The sequence below is a fragment of the Anopheles coustani genome (assembly GCF_943734705.1).
Source record: "Anopheles coustani chromosome X unlocalized genomic scaffold, idAnoCousDA_361_x.2 X_unloc_1, whole genome shotgun sequence".
Lineage (NCBI taxonomy): Eukaryota > Metazoa > Arthropoda > Insecta > Diptera > Culicidae > Anopheles > Anopheles coustani.
Genome location: NW_026525048.1, coordinates 909,129 through 932,397, shown reverse-complemented (window position 1 = coordinate 932,397; position 23,269 = coordinate 909,129). Strand labels below are relative to the sequence as shown.

The 23,269-nt window shown below is 41.0% G+C and overlaps 1 protein-coding gene across 1 annotated transcript; it reads right to left on the bottom strand.

Moving 5' to 3' along the window:
• Window positions 1–4,597: 4,597 nt before the first annotated feature.
• LOC131269832 (uncharacterized) lies at window positions 4,598–22,033 on the bottom strand. Its single transcript, XM_058272359.1, has 4 exons — window positions 21,970–22,033; window positions 21,155–21,536; window positions 20,551–21,037; window positions 4,598–4,768 (listed from the first exon to the last, which is right to left on the bottom strand). The coding sequence occupies exons 1-4, from the start codon at window positions 22,031–22,033 to the stop codon at window positions 4,598–4,600; spliced, it is 1,104 nt and encodes a 367-aa protein (XP_058128342.1).
• Between the last annotated feature and the right edge of the window lie 1,236 nt (window positions 22,034–23,269).

The following is a 23,269-nucleotide window of genomic DNA, read 5'->3' as shown; positions in this document are numbered from 1 at the left end:
CGCGGACTACGTTTTATTTATTGAACTGGTGTTTTAACGTGGACCGTGATTGTGAATAAAGAAAAAAAATCGTTCGTCTAGCCGAAAACGCCGAAGGATGGAGACTTACGACATGAATCCCTCGGAAGCCTTCGAAGAAGCCGAGCTGCGCCGATTATCGCAAAATCGCGCAAATGTTCCTGGCCCAACGATCCAGCCAGGCGTCCCACGGCAGCCAACATACGGATTGCAGGACTTTCCGGGGACAGGGACGCCACGAGGAAGCGTCGGTTCAACGACCGACATTTGGTCAGCCGCCATCGCAGTCATCAGCGGCGCTATCGCAGTCATCAGCGCCGCCATCGCATTCGTTTGTACCGCCATCGCTGCACTCCAGCGCATCACCAGAAAGCGCAGCGATGCTACAAATGCTGAGCGTGCTCCAGTAACAAATGGCCCAACAGCAGCAGCTAATCAACGAGTTTTTCAAGCAGGGAACGCTCAATCAGAGTACCGCGCCTTCCGTCGTCCAACCAGAGCAAATCATTGACTATCTTTCTCATACCATTTCAGAGTTCCGGTATGAGAAAGAAATTGGAATCACTTTCAAGAACTGGTACTCGCGCTACACCGATCTCTTTCAGAAGGACGCTGCAAGGATCGACGACCCTGCCAAAGTTCGGTTGCTATTAAGAAAGCACGCACGACCGGTACCTTTCGTTCATAATGCCCAGTCGTCCGTCAGATTTCTCATTGGAGGACACCGTGGTAAAGCTGACGGCGCTTTTCGACACAGAGGAATCACTGCTCAGCCGAAGATTCAAATGCTTGCAACTAACTAAAAAACCAACCGAGGATCACCTCAGCTACGCATGCCGCATCAACAAAGCGTGCGTAGTGTTTGAGCTCGGCAAGCTTAACGAAGACGATTTCAAAACACTACTATTCGTCTGTGGCCTGAAGGACGAAGCCGATTCTGATTTACGGCCACGCCTTTTGGCCCGCACCGAGGATCGAGTGTGCACAACTCTGCAGCAAGTGTCCACAGAATGCCACCGGCTTGCAAACCTGAAAAAGGACAGCGCCATGATAGAGGCCCCCGCATCGGAGCGCGTGTTAGCAGTCAACACTAGAGGGGATCGCCAAAGACGACAACATTCTACCGACACAGCTGTTCCTAACAATCCTTGTTGGCTGTGCGGAGGCCGTCATTGGATGCGAGAATGTGCTTATCGTACACACCGATGCGAAACGTGTTCGAGTATTGGGCATAAAGAGGGCCATTGCGAAACAGCAGCTTGATGCAGATCAAAAAACCGTTTCACCCGGCGCAGGAGAACGCAAATACTATCTTTAAACGTCCACAATGTTCAACAACGGCGCAAATGTGTGCCAGTTTTGATAAACCGCTCGCCAGTCCGATTGCAGCTTGACACCGCATCGGATATCACCGTGATCGATCGGAAAACCTGGCAGCGTATCGGCGATCCTGAACTAGCATCTTCTTCGATAATAGCTCACACAGCATCGGGTGCTAACCTGGCACTGGACGGGAGTTTTATGGGTAATGTTAGCGCGGCCGACCAAACCAAGCAGGTTCAGATTTTTGTTACTCCAGCACGCCTGCTTCTTCTAGGGCTTGATCTAATCGACGCATTTTCGTTGTGGTCAACTCCCATTGTTCAATTCTGCTTCCAGCTGAAGAAATCGAACGACGCGCAGCAATCATGGCAAGAGAGGTTCCCCCAAGTATTCCAAGGTACTGGTTTATGTACAAAAGCGAGTGTCTCGTTTACACTCAAGGATAATTATCATCCGGTATTCCGGCCCAAGCGTCCAGTAGCTTACGCGGTACGAGAAGCAGTTGACCGGGAACTAGACCGGTTGGAAACGCTAGGTGTCATCACACCAGTAAAAGCGTCTGATTGAGCTGCGCCAGTTGTCATAGTAAAAAGGCCAATGGCTCTTTGCGCTTATGTGGAGACTATTCCACTGGACTAAACGATGCTCTAGAACCAAATGAATACCCGCTACCGCCACCGGATGATAAATTTGCAAAACTGGCTAACTCCACAGTCTTTAGCAAAATCGACTTGTCCGACGAGTTCCTCCAAGTTGAAATCGAGCCTCAGTTCCTTCCGTTGCTGACCATAAACACGCATCGCGGTCTCTATCATTACAACCGCCTCCCTCCAGGTATAAAGATAGCTCCAGCAGCATTTCAAATGGTTATGGATAAAATGCTAGCCGGGCATGACAACGTGTCAGGTTATCTCGACGATATTATTGTGGGTGGATCTACGGAAGCAGAGCACGACGAGTTACTCGCAAACGTGCTTGCCAGGATTCAAGAGTATGGGTTCACCATTCGGGTCGATAAATGTGCATTTAAAATGCAACAGATAACATACCTTATCGATTGCCGCGGACTGCATCCAGATTCAACAAACATCGCGGTGATAAAGAATCTTCCGGAGCCGACGGACGTTACCGGTGTGCGGTCGTTCTTAGGGGCGATTAATTTTTATGGCCGATTTATTCCCAACATACGTAATCTGCGATACCCCCTGGGCACGCTTCTGAAGGAAAACACTCCATTCCAGTGGACTTCTCCTTGCATCGGACTTACAACTCGCCCACTATGATCCGCATCTCAAAATAGTGGTTTCGGCAGATGCATCGTCAATCAGTCTCGGGGCAACCATCAGCCATGTATACCCCAACGGTTTCAGAAGAGTTATCCAACATGCCTCACGTGCCCTCACTAAAACAGAGCAACGATACAGCCAAATTGACAGGGAAGGCTTGGCCATTATATTTGCTGTTAAAAAGTTTCACAAAATGATTTTTGGTTGGCACTTCACCCTGCAGACGGATCATCGCCTGCTTCTACACATCTTCGGTTCAAAGAAAGGCATACCGACATTCACGGCAAACCGTATTCAGCGTTTCGCGCTCACCTTGCTAGCATACGACTTTGACATCGAGTATGTTCGCACCGAAGATTTCGGAAATGCCAATTTGCTATCGCGTGTGATAAGTATACACACCAAGCCTGATGAAGATCAAATAATTGCCAGCTTAGAAGCGGACGTCAAATCATTAGTAGTGAGTGCGTTGCAGACACTACCGGTTAGTTTCGCGGACCTAGCAAGAGAAACAAAGCGAGATCCATTATTACGATCCATTATTATTATTATCTGGCGTCTTCACGCCAGAAGGGAGGCGCTATCAATCGTGGACGAGTGCATTCTTTTCGGAGAGAGGGTGGTGATCCCTCAAACGCTGCAGCAGCGATGCCTCTGTTCTATGTACACCTACAGCATAAATGACAGCAACTTTCATGCAAGAGAAACTTTCAGTCGTCTTCATTTCAGTGGACTGAAAGTTTCCGAACGCATCACGCGTTTACACGACTCACAACAAATTAACGCTAACTGTCAACTGTCAAAGTTGGAGGGATAAACAAACAACTCTGTAGTCTTGAGCAGGTGATCAAACTGTACAGTAGTGCAATAACGTTTGAAGAATAAAGTGGTGTAAAATGGATAATTCTATTCAATTAGAGTTAGCGATCATGCGAGTGAACCTAAATAGGTTAAGAATTCTAATTGAGGAGCAGCGTCGTACAACACGTCACCGTTTCCGGCGAATGTGGATGCGAAAACTGTTTTTAAACAGAAATTTAAATCTCCTGTTTGACATACAGGAAGAAGTGGAAACAACTAGGAATTTTTTGAGAATGTGTGGTGAAGATTTCGAATATCTATTAGCAGCAGTAACACCGTATATTAAAAAGCAAGATACCAACATGAGAGAAGCAATAAGCCCTCGGGTAAGGCTGTCGATTGCATTGCGTTTCTTGGCTACAGGTGACTCATATACTAGTTTGCAGTACACATTCAGAGTATGTATTTTTAAATGATTTGCTTCAAACTACATATTCTATTATTTTACGCATGTCACTCTTTTGAAGGTTTCTCCATCGTCTATTTCGCATATTGTACCAGAAGTGTGTGGGGCAATCATATTAGTACTCCGTGAAGGAAAATATGTAAAGGTAAATTAATCTTATAAATCTTTAAATAAATCAAGTATCACTCAATTCAACTATTTCACGTATATTTTATAATTCATTAATTCAACATTCACTCTGTTATCAAACTAAACTTAAAAAACTATGAATGGTTTTTTTCGCCTTTGGATTCCAAAACCAAGGCCTGCTATTAATCTTCTGTCTTTTCCCTCTTGCTAATAAATTCCCTAATAGTTTCATTTAATTCTTTAAAATCACTGTCCGAACAGGTTTCCAAAACCCACATATTTTTTGGATAGCTTCTGTTCGAGCAGTGGTCTGATACTGTGCACATAATTCGAATATTTTTCCACATAGTTCCGCATTACGTTGCTTATTTTGTAGCAACACTTCTGCTACCATTTTACCAACTCCATCATACCCGTGCCATTCATTGACTAAATTCGTAACGGTTGCCAAAGAATCGTCCAACGCCTCCAAGGCATCTGCTACACGATAGTTAAGGCCGCGCTTCCTTTTGACCGCCGACTTGCCGGATGTTGTTGGTGGTACGGCATTAACGTCGGCTTCTTGGCCACTCGTTTACGATTGCGTGATCGGACGGACAGGTGCGGATATGCCGGACGGACCAGGTGCCTCAACAATGTCCTGCTGAACAGGTGAAATATCCACTGTAACTTCGGGTTCTACGGATGCAAAATCGTCAAAATTGTCATCGTTAAACACCTCGATGATGGAATCATCTGCTTGAAGCTGCAAAAAAAAAAATTAAAATTAAACATAATATTAACATCAAAAATAAACCATACATAAAATATCATTAAGTAGTTCATCCATGTTTTTAATGGAAAATTCCATTTTATATTGATTTTTTTTATTTTCAGCTTCCTGCCAACGCTGAGGAATGGTTAAACATTTCAAAAGAATTCGAAGAACGATGGAATTTTCCTCACGTGATAGGTGCAATGGATGGAAAACACGTTCTAATCAAAGCTCCAAACAACAGTGGATCGGAGTATTTTAATTACAAGGGAACATTTAGCATCGTACTGTTAGGAATTGTAGATGCAAATTACAACTTCATTTATGCTGATGTGGGGTGCCAAGGCAAAATTTCAGATGGTGGTGTGTTGGCTAACACCGAAATAAAAAAAAAGTTTGAGAACCACGAGTTGCACATACCAGGCCCTGAAGTACTGCGTGTACCTTACAGCATAAAAGTCCCATACATGCTGTTGGCAGATCAAGCATTTGCTATGAACGAATGGTGCATTAGGACTTTTCCTAATAATACAACCCCTGGAACACCAGAACGACATTTCAACTTCCGCCATTCACAAGCTAGGCGAATCGTTGAGAATGTGTTTGGAATAATGTCTAGCGTGTTTCGTGTGCTTAGATCAACTATGGAGTTAAATCCTGAAGTTGCGGAGAAAGTGGTATTAGCAGCAGTTTATCTTCATAATTTTTTAAGAAAACGAAACTCATGCGATTCCTATACACCAGCCGAAATTTTCGATCGTCAGCATGACGAAAATACTCTAATCCCTGGATCATGGCAAAATAATGTACCAAGTGAGTCAATGCTGGATTTACAAATAACGCCACGCAATATATCTAGAAACATGCACAACATCAGACAACACATTGCGCACGACCTATTTATGAATAACCTGTTACGATAGGCAATAGCACCGCACATAATCCGATGGTTATTTCAAATGCTAAGGTATTTGTTGCCTTGTACTTAAAATCTACTAAATATCGAGAACAATAAAAATATTACCGTGCTCACCGTTCGTCGTGCCTGATTTACTTGCTCCAAAAAGTTCATTGGTATATATCCATACCAAGACGGCAGCTCTACGTCGCTTGCACCTTGAAAATAAAAACATTTTGTCCTGAATATTGATGTTTGAGTTGATTTCTTTTCTAGTAAGGAAACTTACTTGATCCCGTCACACATCTCGCTCTGTATGCCTTCCTGTTGTCGTAGTATTGGATGGTTAGATTCCTCCACTTCTTTTTTGTTGTTTCCACCGGTACTCCGATCTCTTCGGCCACTGCCATCCAACTATCTTGCTTCAAAATTTTGTTTTTGAACGACTTATCCCTCTCCATCCATAAGCAGGGCCGATTTTGCACGGCACTGATTAGCCGGAGCGATGTTTCCTGATCTTTAATAGACTACAAATTGATCAAAAATGGAATGGAATTATGTAGCAAACATTTCTTTATCCACACAAAACTGGTTATATAGCTCATACATACATTTTTTGAGCGCACTTTATGATCCATCACTTAAACTTTCTGCACTGTACTGAACTCACAAACTGTACTTGAACTAGCGCAGCAACGACATGTACGAGCACTGAAACCATAACTGTCAATAAAATTCGAGAACCACGATTCTGCGCAAGGTGTATAAATTAGAAGGTGAAGTCGTCCAGTGTAAAATGACATTTCATGACTTGACATAACACTTCTGGGGTATTCATATGGGTTTTGAGGAGGTGTATCGGAAAAGGATTGGGCTTTTGACATAACTTGAGGTTGATTGCATGGATTTGATCGTTTTTTTTTTGTCGTGTTTGTCGTGTTTGTCTTGTTCGATAGCTCACAGAGCGCTGCCTTAATCGAACTTGATTTCGTCAATGTGTTTCGATCGATATATTTTTCTTTCATTTGGCGTTCATAATTTATGAGTTCATCAAAAAAAAAAAACAAAGATGCAAGACAACGATTTTTTTTTAAAAGTGGGCGTTTTCATTGATTGCTTTAATTTTTAACGATCATTCTAAAAGTTTGTTTACCATTGACATCTTTCAGAGCTGTCAGTTGCACGAGCTGCCAAGAAACTTTCATTGCTGTGAAAGAAATTTATGGACCGGCTACGTTAAGTGAAATTTTAGTTGCGCAACCAAGGTGTATAAATTAGAAGGTGAAGTCGTCCAGTGTAAAATGACATTTCATGACTTGACATAACATTTCTGGGGTATTCATATGGGTTTTGAGGGGGGGGTATCGGAAAAAGATTGGGCTTTTGACATAACGCTTCTCAAATATGGCACCCCTTCCAAAGCGACATAAAGTCACCTTCTATATTTATACACCTTGTTGCGCAACTCAAATTGTTTGTTTATTTCGCGTTTAGACGTGTTAAGTTGGGTTTCACATGAGTGAAATGAGTGTTTGACAGTTGCTGTTAAGTGAAAGTTGCAATCATTTAAAAGGCGTTTAAGACTCGACCAATATCGAACCGTCGCTTCTGAAATTTTTCACACATTTAGTTTAAGTACTGCAGATGTTGTTGAAGGTTTGTTTGATCACTATTTTTTGATAAAATCATCTAAATTTTACAATTTAAACTCAGTTTTACTAACACAAACAAAACAAGCATGTAAACAAATGCCAAGGTGTATCCACCATAGTTACACTAAGGTTTATACATCGCGGGGAAATTGATAAAGTATCAAACATTTTAAATATGTCGTTATTGTAACTATAAAATTCAAACAAAATTCTCTCAAGTATTAGGTAAAACCATAATTCTTTTCTCAATTTCTTCTGCACCGCGTAACGCCGGGGCGTCAAGCTAGTACAACATATAACGACGGCTCCCTATCATCCACAATCCAATGGGCAGGCAGAAAGGTTCGTCGATACTTTTAAACGAGCCATTCTGAAAATCTCAGCAGACGGTACCACACTTCAAGAAGCATTAGATATCTTCTTACTCGCCTACCGAAGCACACCCCAACTGGCGAATTTTGTCTCGTTATCATATCGTTACCATCTCGTTTGTTAATTTTCGATCTCCATAACGAGACAAAGTGTTGCACCAAAAAAGGGGTGGGGATGCAACATTCAATCGGTTGTTTTGTGGTGGTGTTAGTGTCACACAGAGGTTACGAATGTGTGCGTGCTATTTCACCATAATGGCACGCACACTACTATATATTCCATTTCGGATGTCAAATGAGACGGAGAAGACGGTGTTGTGTTCTGCTCGAGCTGCCAACGCGGAAATTTTTATTTTTCGTCGAATTCCTCCGCTTCTTCAACATTCTGCTCTCCCAAGGGCGGCTTCTTCCTCCGCCCAGGTGGCAGCGGGAACTCAAAATTCCATGTCACGTCTACGTCTCTCCCGTCTCCACCCGTTTCCACCCCTCATTGGCCCACACTTTTTAAACGAAATGCAACACCGTTGATACACGCAGCAGGCCATCCTACTCCCACCTTCGACCCCGGATTTTCGTACTCGCTCTTTTGGGACTTAGTCAATTTTTCAAACAGTTTTCAGTTTTGCAAAACATAAAGAAATAACGTCGATTTGATCAATGACCTAGTTGGTCATTCAAACTTAGTTGGTTCAATTTCAAACTTATTATACAACTAATCAGATTAAACGTACTTAAAAAGCATGTCCATAATGCACTTGAAATGATTTCAGCACATTTTACAACGGAAATAAACATAGAAAAGAGATTATGCGTTCGATTCCATCATTTTCAATATGATTTACGTCCATGTATTTGAAAATAACAATGAAAATCAACACTTCAACCAGATTTTCAATCACTCCATGCCAAGCCAAACAGTCTTCATTATTATGGGATTTGGTTGTTCCATGGACAAAATTATTGCGGGTGGACAAATTATTTTTGTCACCGATTTTTCATGCCATTGTTGAATAGGCGAAACCTCAACCACGTACAAAAAACCATTATCAAATTTAAAAAATTTTAGGGCAGATAAATTTTCGTCACACGCGTTTTTTGTTCAACGATCACACTTATTTTTGACCACCATAGTCTCAAACCCAAGCTCACAGTCAAGCTGTCAGGGGAGCGTTCAGTGATGGCAGCCGCCGGGACCGCTTGGTACGCGTCGAATGCAGTGATAATAAAGTGCGTAAAATAGTGATGTTTTCAGTGTTATTTAGTGAACTTTACAGATAAGACTGAAGATATTGTGTATGTGTTTCGTCTACGGCTCATATTCAGCCCAAAAATGGAAGTTGTAGTGTTGTTTACATCGCTACTCATCCGCATGGAGAGGTACTGCTGCTGCTGGCGTCCGATCCGATCTCGCAGAATTCATCGATGGAAAACAAAACAAGATGAGTATTTCATCACTTATTGCCTATAAACACCAATAATAACTGATTTCCTCTCTATTTTCATTTCTAGAGCATCTTCCGTCGGAAGTTTGTTTTGGATCCCGATCCCGCTGCTCGCATGTGCATCAGAAGATATGCTAGATATCGATATTCCCTAGTGTGCAAGTGTGGTGTGTAGTGTAGTGATGTTAAGTGAACTTTATCATTTAAAATAGTCTTAACCTTCAGATCTACAACCGCCTACCTGGGTAAGTTTTGCCCTTTTATTTTGCAATTACTTCGAATTGAACAGTTATATCGACTCGAAATTCCTGGAATGCCTCAAGCAACATGTTCCCTATCATTCTGCCGAAAATCGACTTTTTATTTTTATTCGAAGTATTTTTTTACACCATTTTTCTATTTATACCCCTTAAATGTACAACCGCCTACCCGGGTAAGTCATACGTTTTGTACGAGAGTTTATATTTTTCTGTACCAAGACAAACCACCAGTAGGTGAAAGGAGGTGCCCCTCGGGATTTTCTTTTTATATTTATATTGAAAACAATCCAAATTTATCTAAGACACACTATGAAAGACTGTTTTACTCCTCGAACTCCTCGAACAATTAGTAATGAGATAAACTCGAAGACGATGTACAAATATGCAAATTATGCTACATTTTGGACCACACAGCGACAACGAAAGCATTCTAGGTGAACTTTCATAATTTGCTACACAAAATAATAATTTATTAATTGCAAGAAAATCATGATGCAACGGGTTGAATTAAATACAAAAGAAACTGTTATCGTTTGAAACAAAACGATCGAATTTATGTATATGAGCTAAGTTTTAAAATGTTAAGGCTTAAATATCAGTTGTAACAATGTATAATGAAGAATTTCTTCCAGATATGCCACTGAATTTACTGAGGAACATGAACATTTCCGAAACGTAAAATTTAATAGAAAAATATTTCTACATCTTTGAAATTTCAATTTATAAGGAAAAATGTTGAAGGCATTTTTTTTCACCAGAAACTTAAGAAGTATAAACAAACACAATAACTTATTGAAAATGTATGGTTTACAGAGTTGGCGATTGTAGATCTATGGGATAAAATATATTTGAATGAAAAAATTACTTACTTATCGAATTTTTAATATTACTTTTTGAATGGGATGTGTTAGAAAACATTCTTAAGTATCATTACTGAAAATTTCAACTCACTACGGCATCTAGAACAAAAGATATTAGCTTTGAAGCACAGCAAAATGCAAACCCCCATACAAAACAAACGCCTACCCGGGTAGGCGGTCGTATGTTAACGTAGGTATTTTTGGTCGTAGACCTGAAGGTTAAGCAGTGTCGTTAATCTATGATAATCCTAAATAAATATATATTGATAAAAATATTTCGGAACTGGTGGACTTATGTTTGCATGATGACCATCACTATACAGGGTACTCGGGGGCCGCCATTACTGACCCATGCGCATGCGCAAAATCGCCCACGAGGGTATCTCAGACCCGCTGGTTGCGTGTCACAACCAGCGCCAAACCAGCGCCAAACCAGCGGGGTTTACAACATTTTTACGCGTCGCGTGACATTTTCTGCCTCCAGGGCGGTGTTATTTCTGTTGAACGAAACAAACCAATGAATAGAATTAGTGAATCGCTGTTATGGTTATGATTTTGCACTACCACTTTGTTTACTTACCGATTCTAAGATCCGGCCAACGCATTCGTGGACGATCGAACTCCTCATCCGTTTCCCGGACCAGATCGCACATGAGCTGACATTGTTCCCGACTTGTTGATGGATCCTATTAGTTTCCGTTTAGGCGCCATGAACATTGAAAATTCAACACACTTTTGGTTTACACCAGGGATGTCAAACATACGGCCCGCGGGCCACATGCGGCCCGCAAGAACATTGGGTGCGGCCCGCGACCCCTTTGAAACATTACATCGAAAGTTTGGATCCTTGAGTATTGGCTTATAGCAAATACCAAAATATTTAATGTAATTTTTTTCACGAACTGCGAATTGCAAGAGAACTGGACGAATGTCAATTTAAACAATTTTAATAAGAAAGTGATGTGCAACTTTGCAGCAAAGGTTTTACACAGATTTTTCTAGGCAAGTGGATAAATAGTGTTTATAGAAAACAAACGTGATGAACTACAAGACCATTCCAAACAAAATAACAAATGCGGAGCAATAAGTTAGCTATTGTAATTATATACCTTTACTTTTCTAAAATCATTAACAAAATACACAATAGTGTTGAACTGCAACATATATTTCAATAAACTTGATTTGAATTCGTTAAAATTTGGAAAACGATTAACCCTCTCTTTTACTCAAAATTTGTAATTTTTTTAAGTAGTAATATAATATGAAAAAATGTGAAAATGTAAAACATGATTGACTGTTAAGATAAAACCACATTGATAAGAACATATTTTCATCACTCCAATCAATTATATGGTTTGGCCCGCGAGCCTTTTTTGGGAGAAAATGCGGCCCGCGAACCTATTTTGGGAGGAAATGCGGCCCGCAAGGTGAAACGAGTTTGACATCACTGCTCTATGATAAACGCTACTCATTTCATCGAATTGCCGATCAATTGCAGTAGAAACATTTTCAAACATGTTTGTACTATCATTACAAATTAAAAAAAACGGCTAAAGATTATAAAACTAAAAACATCATATATAATAATTTTCCTTCCGAGGGTCGACCATGGCCCAACAAACACGCGCGCGAAAAGTAACCCTTATTCGAATGATGCCTGATTCAATGTCGCTACTAATTCAAAATCAGAAAAATGGGCCTGTTAAGCAAAACCGACCCTTCTGTGCGTTGTTGTTGGAATTTTGTGCTGTTAGTGTGTGTAAGAGTGAGATAAAGAAATAGGGAGAGGTAGAACGATAAAATGAGAGAGAAAGAGACATACAGTAAAGATAGAAGCTGACATAATGGGAAAAAGAGAGATAAAAATGGAATGTATGACAAGGCGAGGCATAGGGATAGGGATAGATATAGCCAGAGAGCCAGAGAGAGAGAGAGAGCGAGAGAGAGAGAGAGAGAGAGAGAGACAGAGAGAGAGAGAGAGAGAGAGAAGGAGATAAATAGACAGAGAGAGAGATAATGAGAGAGAGCGAGACAGTGTGAATGCGATGGTAGATGTGGTTGGCAAAGTGAGAAAGAGTAGATGGGAGATGGGAGATGGAAAATGGGAGATGGGAGATGGAAGATGGGAGATGGTTGATGGGCGGTTCATGGTGGTTGGTGAAAGGTTGGTCGTGGTTGGTGGGCAGTTGTTGGTGGTTGGTGGGCGGTTCGTGGCGGTTGGTGGGCGGTTCGTGGCGGTTGGTGGGCGGTTGGTGGTGGTTGGTGGGCGGTTGGTGGTGGTTGATGGTGGTGGGTGGATGGTCATCAGTGGAGGTAGATGGGTGGTGGGAGGAGGGAGGTAGGAAATGGGCGGTGGAAGGTGAGAGGGTAGAGTTGGGTAAGTAAGGGACATAGAGTGGTGAACAAAGAAAGAGAGGTATTGGGTGATAATGAGAGGGATGGGGAGAAAACGAGAATGAAAGAAAAAGAGAGTGAGAGTGAGAGGAGAGAGGGAGGGAGAGCGAGAATGCGAGCGGCATAGGACGATATGTCCGAGCTGTGCGGGCAGGTAGCTTTACCTTCCAAACGGGTGTATAATACTCGCGCGAATGTCAGTTTTGCTGTCATTTTTTTGTTTTGTTTCGTATCGACGCTCCTATTCGTGAGCCGATCCAAATGAAAGCGCATTCAGTGTTGATTTGAATGTTTAACTGTAACAAATTACAGAGAGGTAATGTGTTCACCGAAATCTTTTGAACAAACATTAAATATCATCACAAACAACTATTTTCCATCGGCTTGCAAGCAATACCAGTTGCGCAAATTTTTGCAAATCTATTTGTCACTCGACGACCGAAAACACATTTGCGCAGATTTTGACAGTTTATTGACTATCTGACATTTTACCGTTTGCAAAGGTTGCAGTACCCGGTTGCATGTGCTGTGTGGCACAGAAACTGGTACAATATGCTGTACCCACACAACACGAAGTCGTATAAAGTTGAATAAATTGAATCTCATATTAGTATATTTCGAATCGGAATCGCATTACGCATAGACAATGTACGAGCAATGTATATTCTTTGTTGCATATGATGCCGATTAAGAATGTAATACGATTTTCTTTATGCATACGTATATACGAACAATGTACGGCTGATGTATATCGTAAGTCGTATATGATGCCGACTTAGAAAACATACGACTAAAGATATACATTTTTAACAATGTACGGTTAGCGCCTCCACTTTTGTACGTTTAGGCATTATTTTAGCATCATTTACGATTCAATCATATTGCACAGAAGTACGATTATTTCAAGTTGATATTCGATTTACATGCATATGTGATGTGTGGGTAATTCGGTTCAAGTCCCTGTCTTCGAAAAACCTTCTACTAACCGAGCTGTTCGATAGACGCGTTTGGTTTTTTGGTTACATTTTGCGATATAACAGTGCTTTTGCATACATATCGATGGGGGCTTCAATTAAAGGGACACATCTTGCGCGTGAAGATCGGGCGCTGGTCGAACAGAGAGAGGGTCAGATTATTTCGTAATTTTTTATCCCGCAATTCGTATTTGTATTTGAACCCACTTATCGCTCGGCAATTGTCAACACAATATACCTTCTGCGGAAAGACCTAGAAACTGTAACGGGGACGGCATGGAACCAACAATGGGGCGGTAGGGGAGCCAGGGACTGCTGACGGGCCAGGTACCTGGCCTAAAAATCCTAGTTATAAATGTAAAGCAAACACATTTTTGCTGAAAAGCTGGTGATGATAGAAAATGATAATAAATCATCTTGATGCAGACGACCGCATAGTACGACGCGATGATAATTATTATGAGCTAATTATGTGTCCGGATTCACATTCTTCGCACAAGTAATACGGGTGGATTGCGTTGGGGCACGTTTCGCAACAAATGTTTGTACTATCATTACAAATTAAAAAAAAAAAACAGCTAAAGATTATAAAACTACAAAAATTATAAATGTTAAGTAAACAAATGTTTGCTGACAAAATGGTGATGATAGAAAATGATAATAAATAAAATATCTAGCATCTTGATGCAGACGACCGCATAATACGATGCGATGATAATTATTATGAGCTAATTATTTGTCAGGATTCACATTGTTCGCAAAAGTAATCCTGGTGGATTGCGTTGAAGCACGTTTCGCAACAAATTAAATCTCCTCCTTTGCAACACAAGAAACACCACCCTGCTGGCAGCGGTAACTCAAAATTCCGTGTCACGTCTACGTCTCTCCCGTCTCCACCCGTTTCCACCCCTCATTGGCCCACACTTTTCAAACGATGTGCAACATCGTCAACGGTCAATTGCTACAATCAGCAGGCCATCCTTCTCCCACCTTCGACCCCGAATTTTCGTACTCGCTCTTTTGGGACTTAGTCAATTTTTCAAACCTTTTTCATTTTTGCAAAACTTAAATAAATAACGTCGATTTGATTAATGATCAACAAATTTGTCAAATTCCAAAAGTATTTGTACTTTTGTACGTAACTATACAGAATAAAAAAGTTAAAAAGCATGTCCATAATACACTTCAAATGATTTCAGCACATTTTACAACGGATATAAACATAGAAAAGAGATTATGCGTTCTATTCCATCATTTTCAATATGATTTACGTCCATGTATTTGAAAATAACAATGAAAATCAAATTCACACTTCGACCAGATTTTCAATCACTCAATGCCAAGCGAAACCGCCTACATTATTGTGGGATTTGGTTGTCCTGTGGACAAAGTTTATTGCGGGTGGATAAATTATTTTTATCACCGATTTTTCATGCAATTGTTGAATAGGCGAAACCTCAACCATGTACAAAAAAATATTATCAAATTTAAAAAAGTTTAGGACAGATAAACTTTCGTCACACGCGATTTTTGTTCAACGATCACACTTATTTTTGGCCACCATAGTCTCAAACCCACGCTCACAGTCAAGCTGTCAAGGGAGCGTTCAGTGATGGCAGCCGCCGGGACCGGCTTGGAGTGCGTCGAGCGCAGTGAAAATAAAGTGGGTAAATTAGTGGTGTTTTCTGTGTTTTTTAGTGATCTTTATGGATAAGAGTGAAGAAATTGTGTGTGGGCTTGCTTTGCTGCTCATATTCAGCCCGAAAACGACATATTTAATCGATAGATAGTGTTGTTTACATCGCTACTCTTCCGCACGGAGAGGTACTGCTGCTGCTGGCGTCCGATCCGTTCTCGCAGAATTCGATCGATAAAAAACAAAAAAAGATGAGTATTCCATCATTGATTGTGTATAAACATCAATAGTAATTTCCTATCTATTTTCATTTCTAGAGCATCTTTCGTCGGAAGCTTGTTTTGGATTCCGCTGCTCGGATGCGAATCCGAAGATATTCTCTAGTGTACAAGTGTTGTGTGTAGTGCAGTGATATGTAGTGAAATTTATGACTAAGAATAGTCTTAAGCGGTGTAGGTAATTAAAAATAAACCGAAATAAATATATATGTTGATAAAAATATTACGGAACTGGCGGACTTATGTTTGCATGATGACCATCACTATACAGGGTACTCGGGGGCCGCCATTTCTAATCCATGCGCATGCGCAAAATCGCTCACGAGGGTAACTCAGACCCGCGCAATTAGCTGTTACATTGCGCGCCAATTGCGCGCTAATTGCGCGGGGTATACAACATTTTTATGTCACGCGTGACATTTTCTGCCTCCTGGGCAATTCACATTGAGAGCTATCTGATCAAGGCTGTGTTTGGGACATATGAGCTGCTGCGTGGTAAGCATTTCCGACCCAGCCGAAATGCAGCGCCGATCCGGATGGTACGAAGACGAACACTTGATACATCGTACCAGAGCTGTTTTCTCGTTAGAGGCTTTTCCCCTTGGATCGTCGGCGACGCAGTTACTGACTATTAACGACTGCAAACTATGGAAAAAGGCGTAAACATGAAATGTGGTACTGGCGAACGCACAAGCTACCAGCACAGCGACACTTCGTTTCGTTTTTGGTTTCTTCCAACTCATCATTGCGCACAAAACAGCTTTGTTTCACAAGAACATCCTTCAACTCGCTACCCGAACAGTCGTTACAGTTAAAACGGCGCTCATCCACCATTGATTGCAGTTTCACTTGTTCCAATAGGTAGGCTGTTATACAATGCAAATGCATGTGACGGTTGCACTTCATACACTGGACCACGATTGGTGGGTGTTTACAAATGCAGCATACCGTCCTGTCCTTTGGCAGACCCTTGGAAATGGGTTTCGGGTCGATCTGGAAAATAAATTCTTCTTCCAACGTAGGTTTTTCTTTTGTAATCAGTACAACAACAGAATCTCCATGTTCATCATTGTGCTCTGGCATAAATCCATCAAGCATGTGGCATAAGTTACGCAAGACTACGCTGCGCTTTTTGATGATGAGCTCCGTCACTTTTGAGCGAGGTAAGTTTCCTTGCATATTGTTCAAGCATGAATGTCTTCTCATCAGTGCTTTGATCATCTAGCACCCAGCGGGCATTGTTGCGCATCATTAGCTTGCAACGCTACACATTTTGGCTAATCTTTAGCTAATCCTCGAAAAAGATTAGCCAAAGATTAGCCAAATATGAATGAACGTTTCGTGACGTCACAATGACGGTTCAGCATTGTGACGTCACTACAGCGGGTGTTCATTCGCCCCTCACCCCTTCCTCCTTTCTTTCATTCCCCACATTCGTTACGTCAATTCTTTCGACAATAATTTAACGACCGTGAAAATTTAAATTCAACGTTATTCTCGTTGAATAAATATTTATTTACATAAAAAGCCCATTTGTACAATGGCGGGCAAACAGTTCCGTTGTAAGCTGTAAAGAAACAAATTTGAAGAAAAGAATTAATATCAAATTATGAAAACAATTTGAACATAAATAACAGTAAAAACATACATTAGACCAAGTGTTGAAAACATCTCCCTTTACGCCGGTTATTGCACCACGGTGATCCCTGCAGCACTATGCTGGGTGTTTTCAGTGCTGTTTGAGGAAACGTGGAGTAAACTGCTGGAAAAAATAAAGATATAATATAAATATTAAGCATTTTTAAAATATGTATAGCAATGTGCAATTTTCACTGCACTGTTGATGATTAATACTTATGTACTAATAATTTCACAGTAACTGCGATTATTCATACTCACTTGTTAATATTTTCACTATAATTTTGATGATCCGGCCAGGCTGGTACGGGTTTGGAGAATCGTATAGCACGGATTGGAGCTTACGTTTACCACCATTTTTTGTGCACGGGTCCCGTGTAGTCCAAGTACCTGTCGAACTTACTTACCTTATTTACCCACTTAGAACGTAATTAACATTATTTATTACCTCACTTTCTGCACTTTTCACTCCTATCCAGATCGATTGTTTTCGATCAATTGTAAAATGTAAACAACGTGGAGCTGTCAATAACGTCGATCGTTCTATAACAGTGTTTACATGGAGGAAATATGGTTGTGCCCCTTCAAATTTGTTTTTTGTAGTTTTACTGGTTAAATAGAAGAATCTTGAAATTAAAACATGAAATTAAGTTGGTGACGTAAAAATAGTCATATATTTTTTAACTATGGGGCGACAATGGATTGAAAGTGAGCTATAAAACACATAGAGTTTCATTCAATATAGTCTACGTTAGCAAGTCGAAATCAAAATAAACAATTTCGGAACGGCAACGAAAGCTCTGTACTCTAGAGCGTGCAAGCGGGAAAATTCTTAAGAAATTCAAAGCATTGTATGCTAGTTTCAGTGGCTGAAAATTCTATCAGGTGAAAAATACTAAACAAACATACAATTTCACTCACTGTTTTAAAAAGTTGGCAAGGTAAGTTAAATATACATTACTATAGCGGTTTTTACGACTAGTATATTTGATTTTTATAGAATTAAAGCATAATCATGGAGACACCCAGTGTTACGGCAAACAATCAATCGCTGCATTCTATTTCCGAGCGTGTGGATATGAACCTGCGGCAAACATTTATACTGACGAAAGTTGTCCGGGGGATGAAGGATGTGCTGGACCAACGGCCCCCACAGGTGGTAACACATCAGGAACCCCCGTTTACTCTGAAGGCAGTGGATAGCAAAGAAGAGCTGGACGAGTTGGAGTTCAAGCTTCGTAACGCTGAACATTTCCAAGATGTTCTGCAATGGGTGCAGACTCGTACAGTTAAAACGGAGGCAAAGCAGAGGATGCATGAGGGTATGCAGCTCCTATTTAACAAACAGTTTATGGTCAAATGCAGCTGGTCTGGCGGAGGACGTCCTGAAAAAAAAATTAGGTTTAGTATTTATCATAATATATTTCTACTTTTAAAAAAAATAGCGGAGAACGGTCATGATGGCCAAGTGCATGCATCCGCTGTAGAAGCCTTTGTAAGGTTAAAGTTAAAAAACGCAGCGAGCACGGCAAAAACAAAAGGGATTATAAAAGGTTCGGCCAACAAACCATACACTTACAAAAAAAACAGACCGTTCTTCCCTTAGTACGTAAGTTAATTTTAGCTTTAGTACATGAGTTAGTTTAGTTACTTTCTTTTCTATTTGGTGATAGGGCTTTGTTTATTTCTGGTTAGTTCTAAGTTTGTTTAATTTAGATTTATTGATAGGGTTTTAGTTTTAATTTATGAGAATAATACATGAATTGTTAATGATGTTGAATTGTTTTTTTTAATTACATTTGCTATGATGATGGAGATGATAATGGCCCACCGCTCACCCATGCAAAAGATTGAGAAACCCACACAGACGCTTAAGGATCCTCAAACTTATGCATACACTTCATGTTTTATTATTGAATGAAAATTCATTTTAAGATGATAATTTAAAATCGACGAGCATCATAGTCGAAGTCAAAAATGTATGTTGAATGAAAATTCATTTTAAATTATCATCACCAGCATCATAGTCGAAGTCAAAAATGTATGTTAAATACATGAATACGCGAAGGAACCTGAAACATTTCGTTATGTAGACCATGAGAACACAGACTCGCTAGAAAAGAGGCTTGAGTAGGGCGCAGGCGATCTATCTGTTTCAGCATGGAGCCCCGCGAGGCAGCATAGTGCTAAAGGATTCAAAATATCAACTAGCAATGCTCTATCAGTAGCCATAAAAGCGGTTAAAAAGGTCATTCCACGAACATTATCGAGCACGATGATCTCTTGTTGACGTGGAAGCAACCATGGAATCCATAAAACTATCTTCTCAACGGAGTGTATGAAGCAACGGGAAAAGGGCTATGGTATCAAGAGCAATAGTAACAGGAGGATCTATTGGTGGTCTTGAGAGAGATCGCTTCGGTAAATATATTGCTGATAGTTTACATTTTATGGATTCACACGGTACTTCCACCCTTCTTGACGGAGCATTTTCCTTTATTTTATAGATAAACAAATCGGCAGACGACAATTCTATTTGCGAATTGCCGTCTGCCCACTTTCCTTCGAAAAGCTCCGTCTTATGGTCAATCTGGATCCCAATCAAGATGAACGAAGACAAAGAACTTTTCTTTGCCTCCAAAAATTTGATGACGCTGCCCTGGTGGGTCAAAAACCATTGATCTCTAAATTCGGGCAGCAAGGTAAAATCGGCTGTTACGTGTAATCCAACCCGATTTACCATCAACATTGGATAGTTTGGAGCACTATAACTGGCAGCCGTCTGGATAGAATCTCTGGCTTGCACCCTGGCTGCCACTTGCTCCACACACTTCGTGCCCGATTTAATACAGCGTTTGATAAACTGCAAGTGGTTTTCAAAACAATAAGCCGAAAAATTTTCAAGTTGTCCAAATTTTAAAACTTCTCCATACACGTGCTGGAGATTATGAACATTACTTGTCAAGTGGTAACGACCATATATCGTGCCGAACTCCTTTACAAACTTTTCTAGGAGCTTTTTCGCAAGCGGCCAATGTCGCTGATGTGCCGTGGATGCAAAACAGGTCACACCGCAGAAGTAGAGCAAGAAATGATTGAAAGCCTGTTCGTTCATGCAATCTTTCAAGACCACAACACTAATGTAATGCAGGAAGGACCGATATTCGGTTCCCTTCCAATTGCGGACTTCATTGAGGTGCCTCATGGGGCGATGCACCTCAGAAGGAAGCCGTGTATTTTCCATAAACTTAGACACAGCTTCCTTCTGGGGGTCTGACCATCGACCAAGGGTTGCAAATTTGCCATCCAGCATCCCTCGAAGAATTTTTCTGGTCACCCCCAAATCAATTAAATGGAGCCGATCGCCAACAACGACGTCTTCTATTAAATGGAAATTATTTATATCTTCTAGTGGTGTCCGCCAACTCTTATGATGGTCCTTGTCTACCTTAGCTCGAAAGCCCGCGTCCGTGCGCGGTGCAGAGTTCACGGAGTCAAAAATGACTTTATTCTCCGGTTTGATGTATTCCCCAACACAGGAACACTTTAAGCATCCATGCTTACCAGTATAACTGGTGACAGCTTTTAGATACGCCCGCGCCGGAGAATCGGCAACAATGGCGCGAAGTTTAAAATGCACCTGCTTGTCACCGAACTGCAAGCCTCTTTGCTGGAGATCGTTCACCTCCAACACTAGCGGCCGAAGATATTGTTCGATGTTCTCCGGCTTTGCTTGTCCCCCAAAAACACCGACAAGCATTACCGGAGCATCTACCAATTCTTCCACCTTTATAAGTATTGGCCACAGTTGTGTGTTTGAACTTTTAAAAAGGGGAAGCCCATCGATCGACACTTGTATGGAAAGAAGGTCATCTTTGGGTATGACATCTTTAAAATATTTTTTTAGGACCGTCTCTACCCCCTGATACCAAAATCGTCCTCCCAAGATCGATTTTACTTTTACCACGACTGGAGAGGATGATTTGGTAAGTGTCCGTGCATCTTTAGGAAGTTGCAATTTATAATCCTTCCTCAAGATCGCCAGAAGTTTTCCTAGAGACGAACGTGATACGAGTTCCAAGATTGCCCACCGTCTCAACGCCTCATGTCGGCTATAGCTATCTACATATCTAGCCAACCTAGTGCAATCCACTCTGATGTCATCATCATCATCATCAGATCCGTCAATAGATGTGTCCTCATGGCTCGAAATTGTTTCAGGTTCCTCCGTGGGTAAAATTAAGCTTCCACTACCAATAACCTCCACCCTGTTTTCAAAACTTATCTGGCGGTTGGCTTCAACAATGCCGCTCGTAGATGCCGCTTGTAAAAAAGCATCTTCATCTCGGGTTATACCTAAAACAGTTGAAGTATAGAATGAAATATTACATAACCCAACCCAGCTGCCCGGAGGCTTTAAAACAATATATTACAATTTAATCATTTTTTCTTTTACTTACCAACTCCTAGATCAGGCCATTTTATTTCAGACGCACTCATTCGTTGCCATTCAGTCCATTCTATTTCAGTGTCGTCCATTCGAGGTCGATGGCTAGGACCGCTAGAAACTTCATCACCGTTCTTTCTTTTGCTTGACGAAGCTCTACCTAATTCCATCGCTTCCTCTTCAGGAGTTATATCTAAAACAATATTACTAATTATTAAAACTGCATCCAGATCCCGATCGTATATTTATACGTAACCAGCAGCAAGAGTACACCACATATGCTATTACCCGACACATTACCAATGTTTCGGTAATATAATTTGTATTTTCACTTTCACTTACCAACGCCTAGATCTGCCCACGGTATAGCACTTGATCCACTTTGCTTGAATGCCTCCCACTCCATTTCTATTTCACGATCCATCACTTCAAATCACAACGATTAACAGCAAACAATTTAAAAAAACAATCGACACTGCTCAAGATTGGACACTGCTCAAGAAAAGCGATAAATCCTTATCAAAACAAAGTTGACACATCAAAACAAGCCATCCACGCGGATTTCATAAAAAAAAAAAATACTGCTCGGTTGATAAGAAAACAAAGCAAGAACTTCATGACCCACCGTTCTTGCGGTTTTTTTAGCGTTGAGTTTGATCAAGGCATATGAGAAAGAAGGTGTGTGAGAAGGAAGAACTTCATGACCCACCGTTCATGACCCACCGAAACGTTCTTGCGGTTTTTTTTATCGTTGGTTTTGATCAAGGCATACGAGAAGGAAGGTGTATGAGAAGGAAGGCGTATGAGAACTGTACGTGCAATGGGCAAACGAAGTGGAGTGATGACGTCATGACGTTGCGCTACTCGACGCTGTAGTGCACAATTGTGGACTCCAGCGGGGGTGCATTGAGGAAAATTCATTTTTTGAGTGAATTTTTAGAGAATGTTGTGCAACAATGCCCGCTGGGCAGGAATGTGCTCCCCAAATTCACAATCACTTTGATCAACAGCTCTATGTAATGTTTGGAATCATCACTAAAAAGGGTTCCTTTCTCTTCACTTTCATGCACCGATGCATTGGACGGTCCGGCTATACTATTCTGTATCGAGGAGATTTGCTGCAGTTTCATTCTTTTTCTTGTATGTTCTGTTACAATCGGAATTACATCGCATGACGGACTTTCGGCAGTGGGGGGAGCGTGTCCTCTTGTTGTGTTTTCTTTGTCCTTTTATAACTCCAATAGTGTGTATTTATCTGGTTCAAAACTATTGAGTCTCTATGTCATAGAGAATACCAATGTAGATATCTTGAGACTGGTAAAGCTATTTGACTTTTCCGATACTGAGCTCGAGCGAGTGTAATGGCCACATAAAGACGTGTGTTAACCTTTTGTAAGGGACAGCGTCGATAGTTACCATCGCTTTCGGTCCTTTCAATCCAGATAGCCTCAATAGTTTTGAACCAGATAAGTACACACTATATTCAGTATTTAATCATCTTGGTTTTGAGCATCTGTTTTGATCGTTTTGATCGTTTTGATGGGACCTTGTCTAAACGGACTTTGGGCAAGTGTGTTGAAATTCCGCTGGTAAATATATGTCTAATTGTTCTACATTACGCTACCTAGTTATATGACGACCG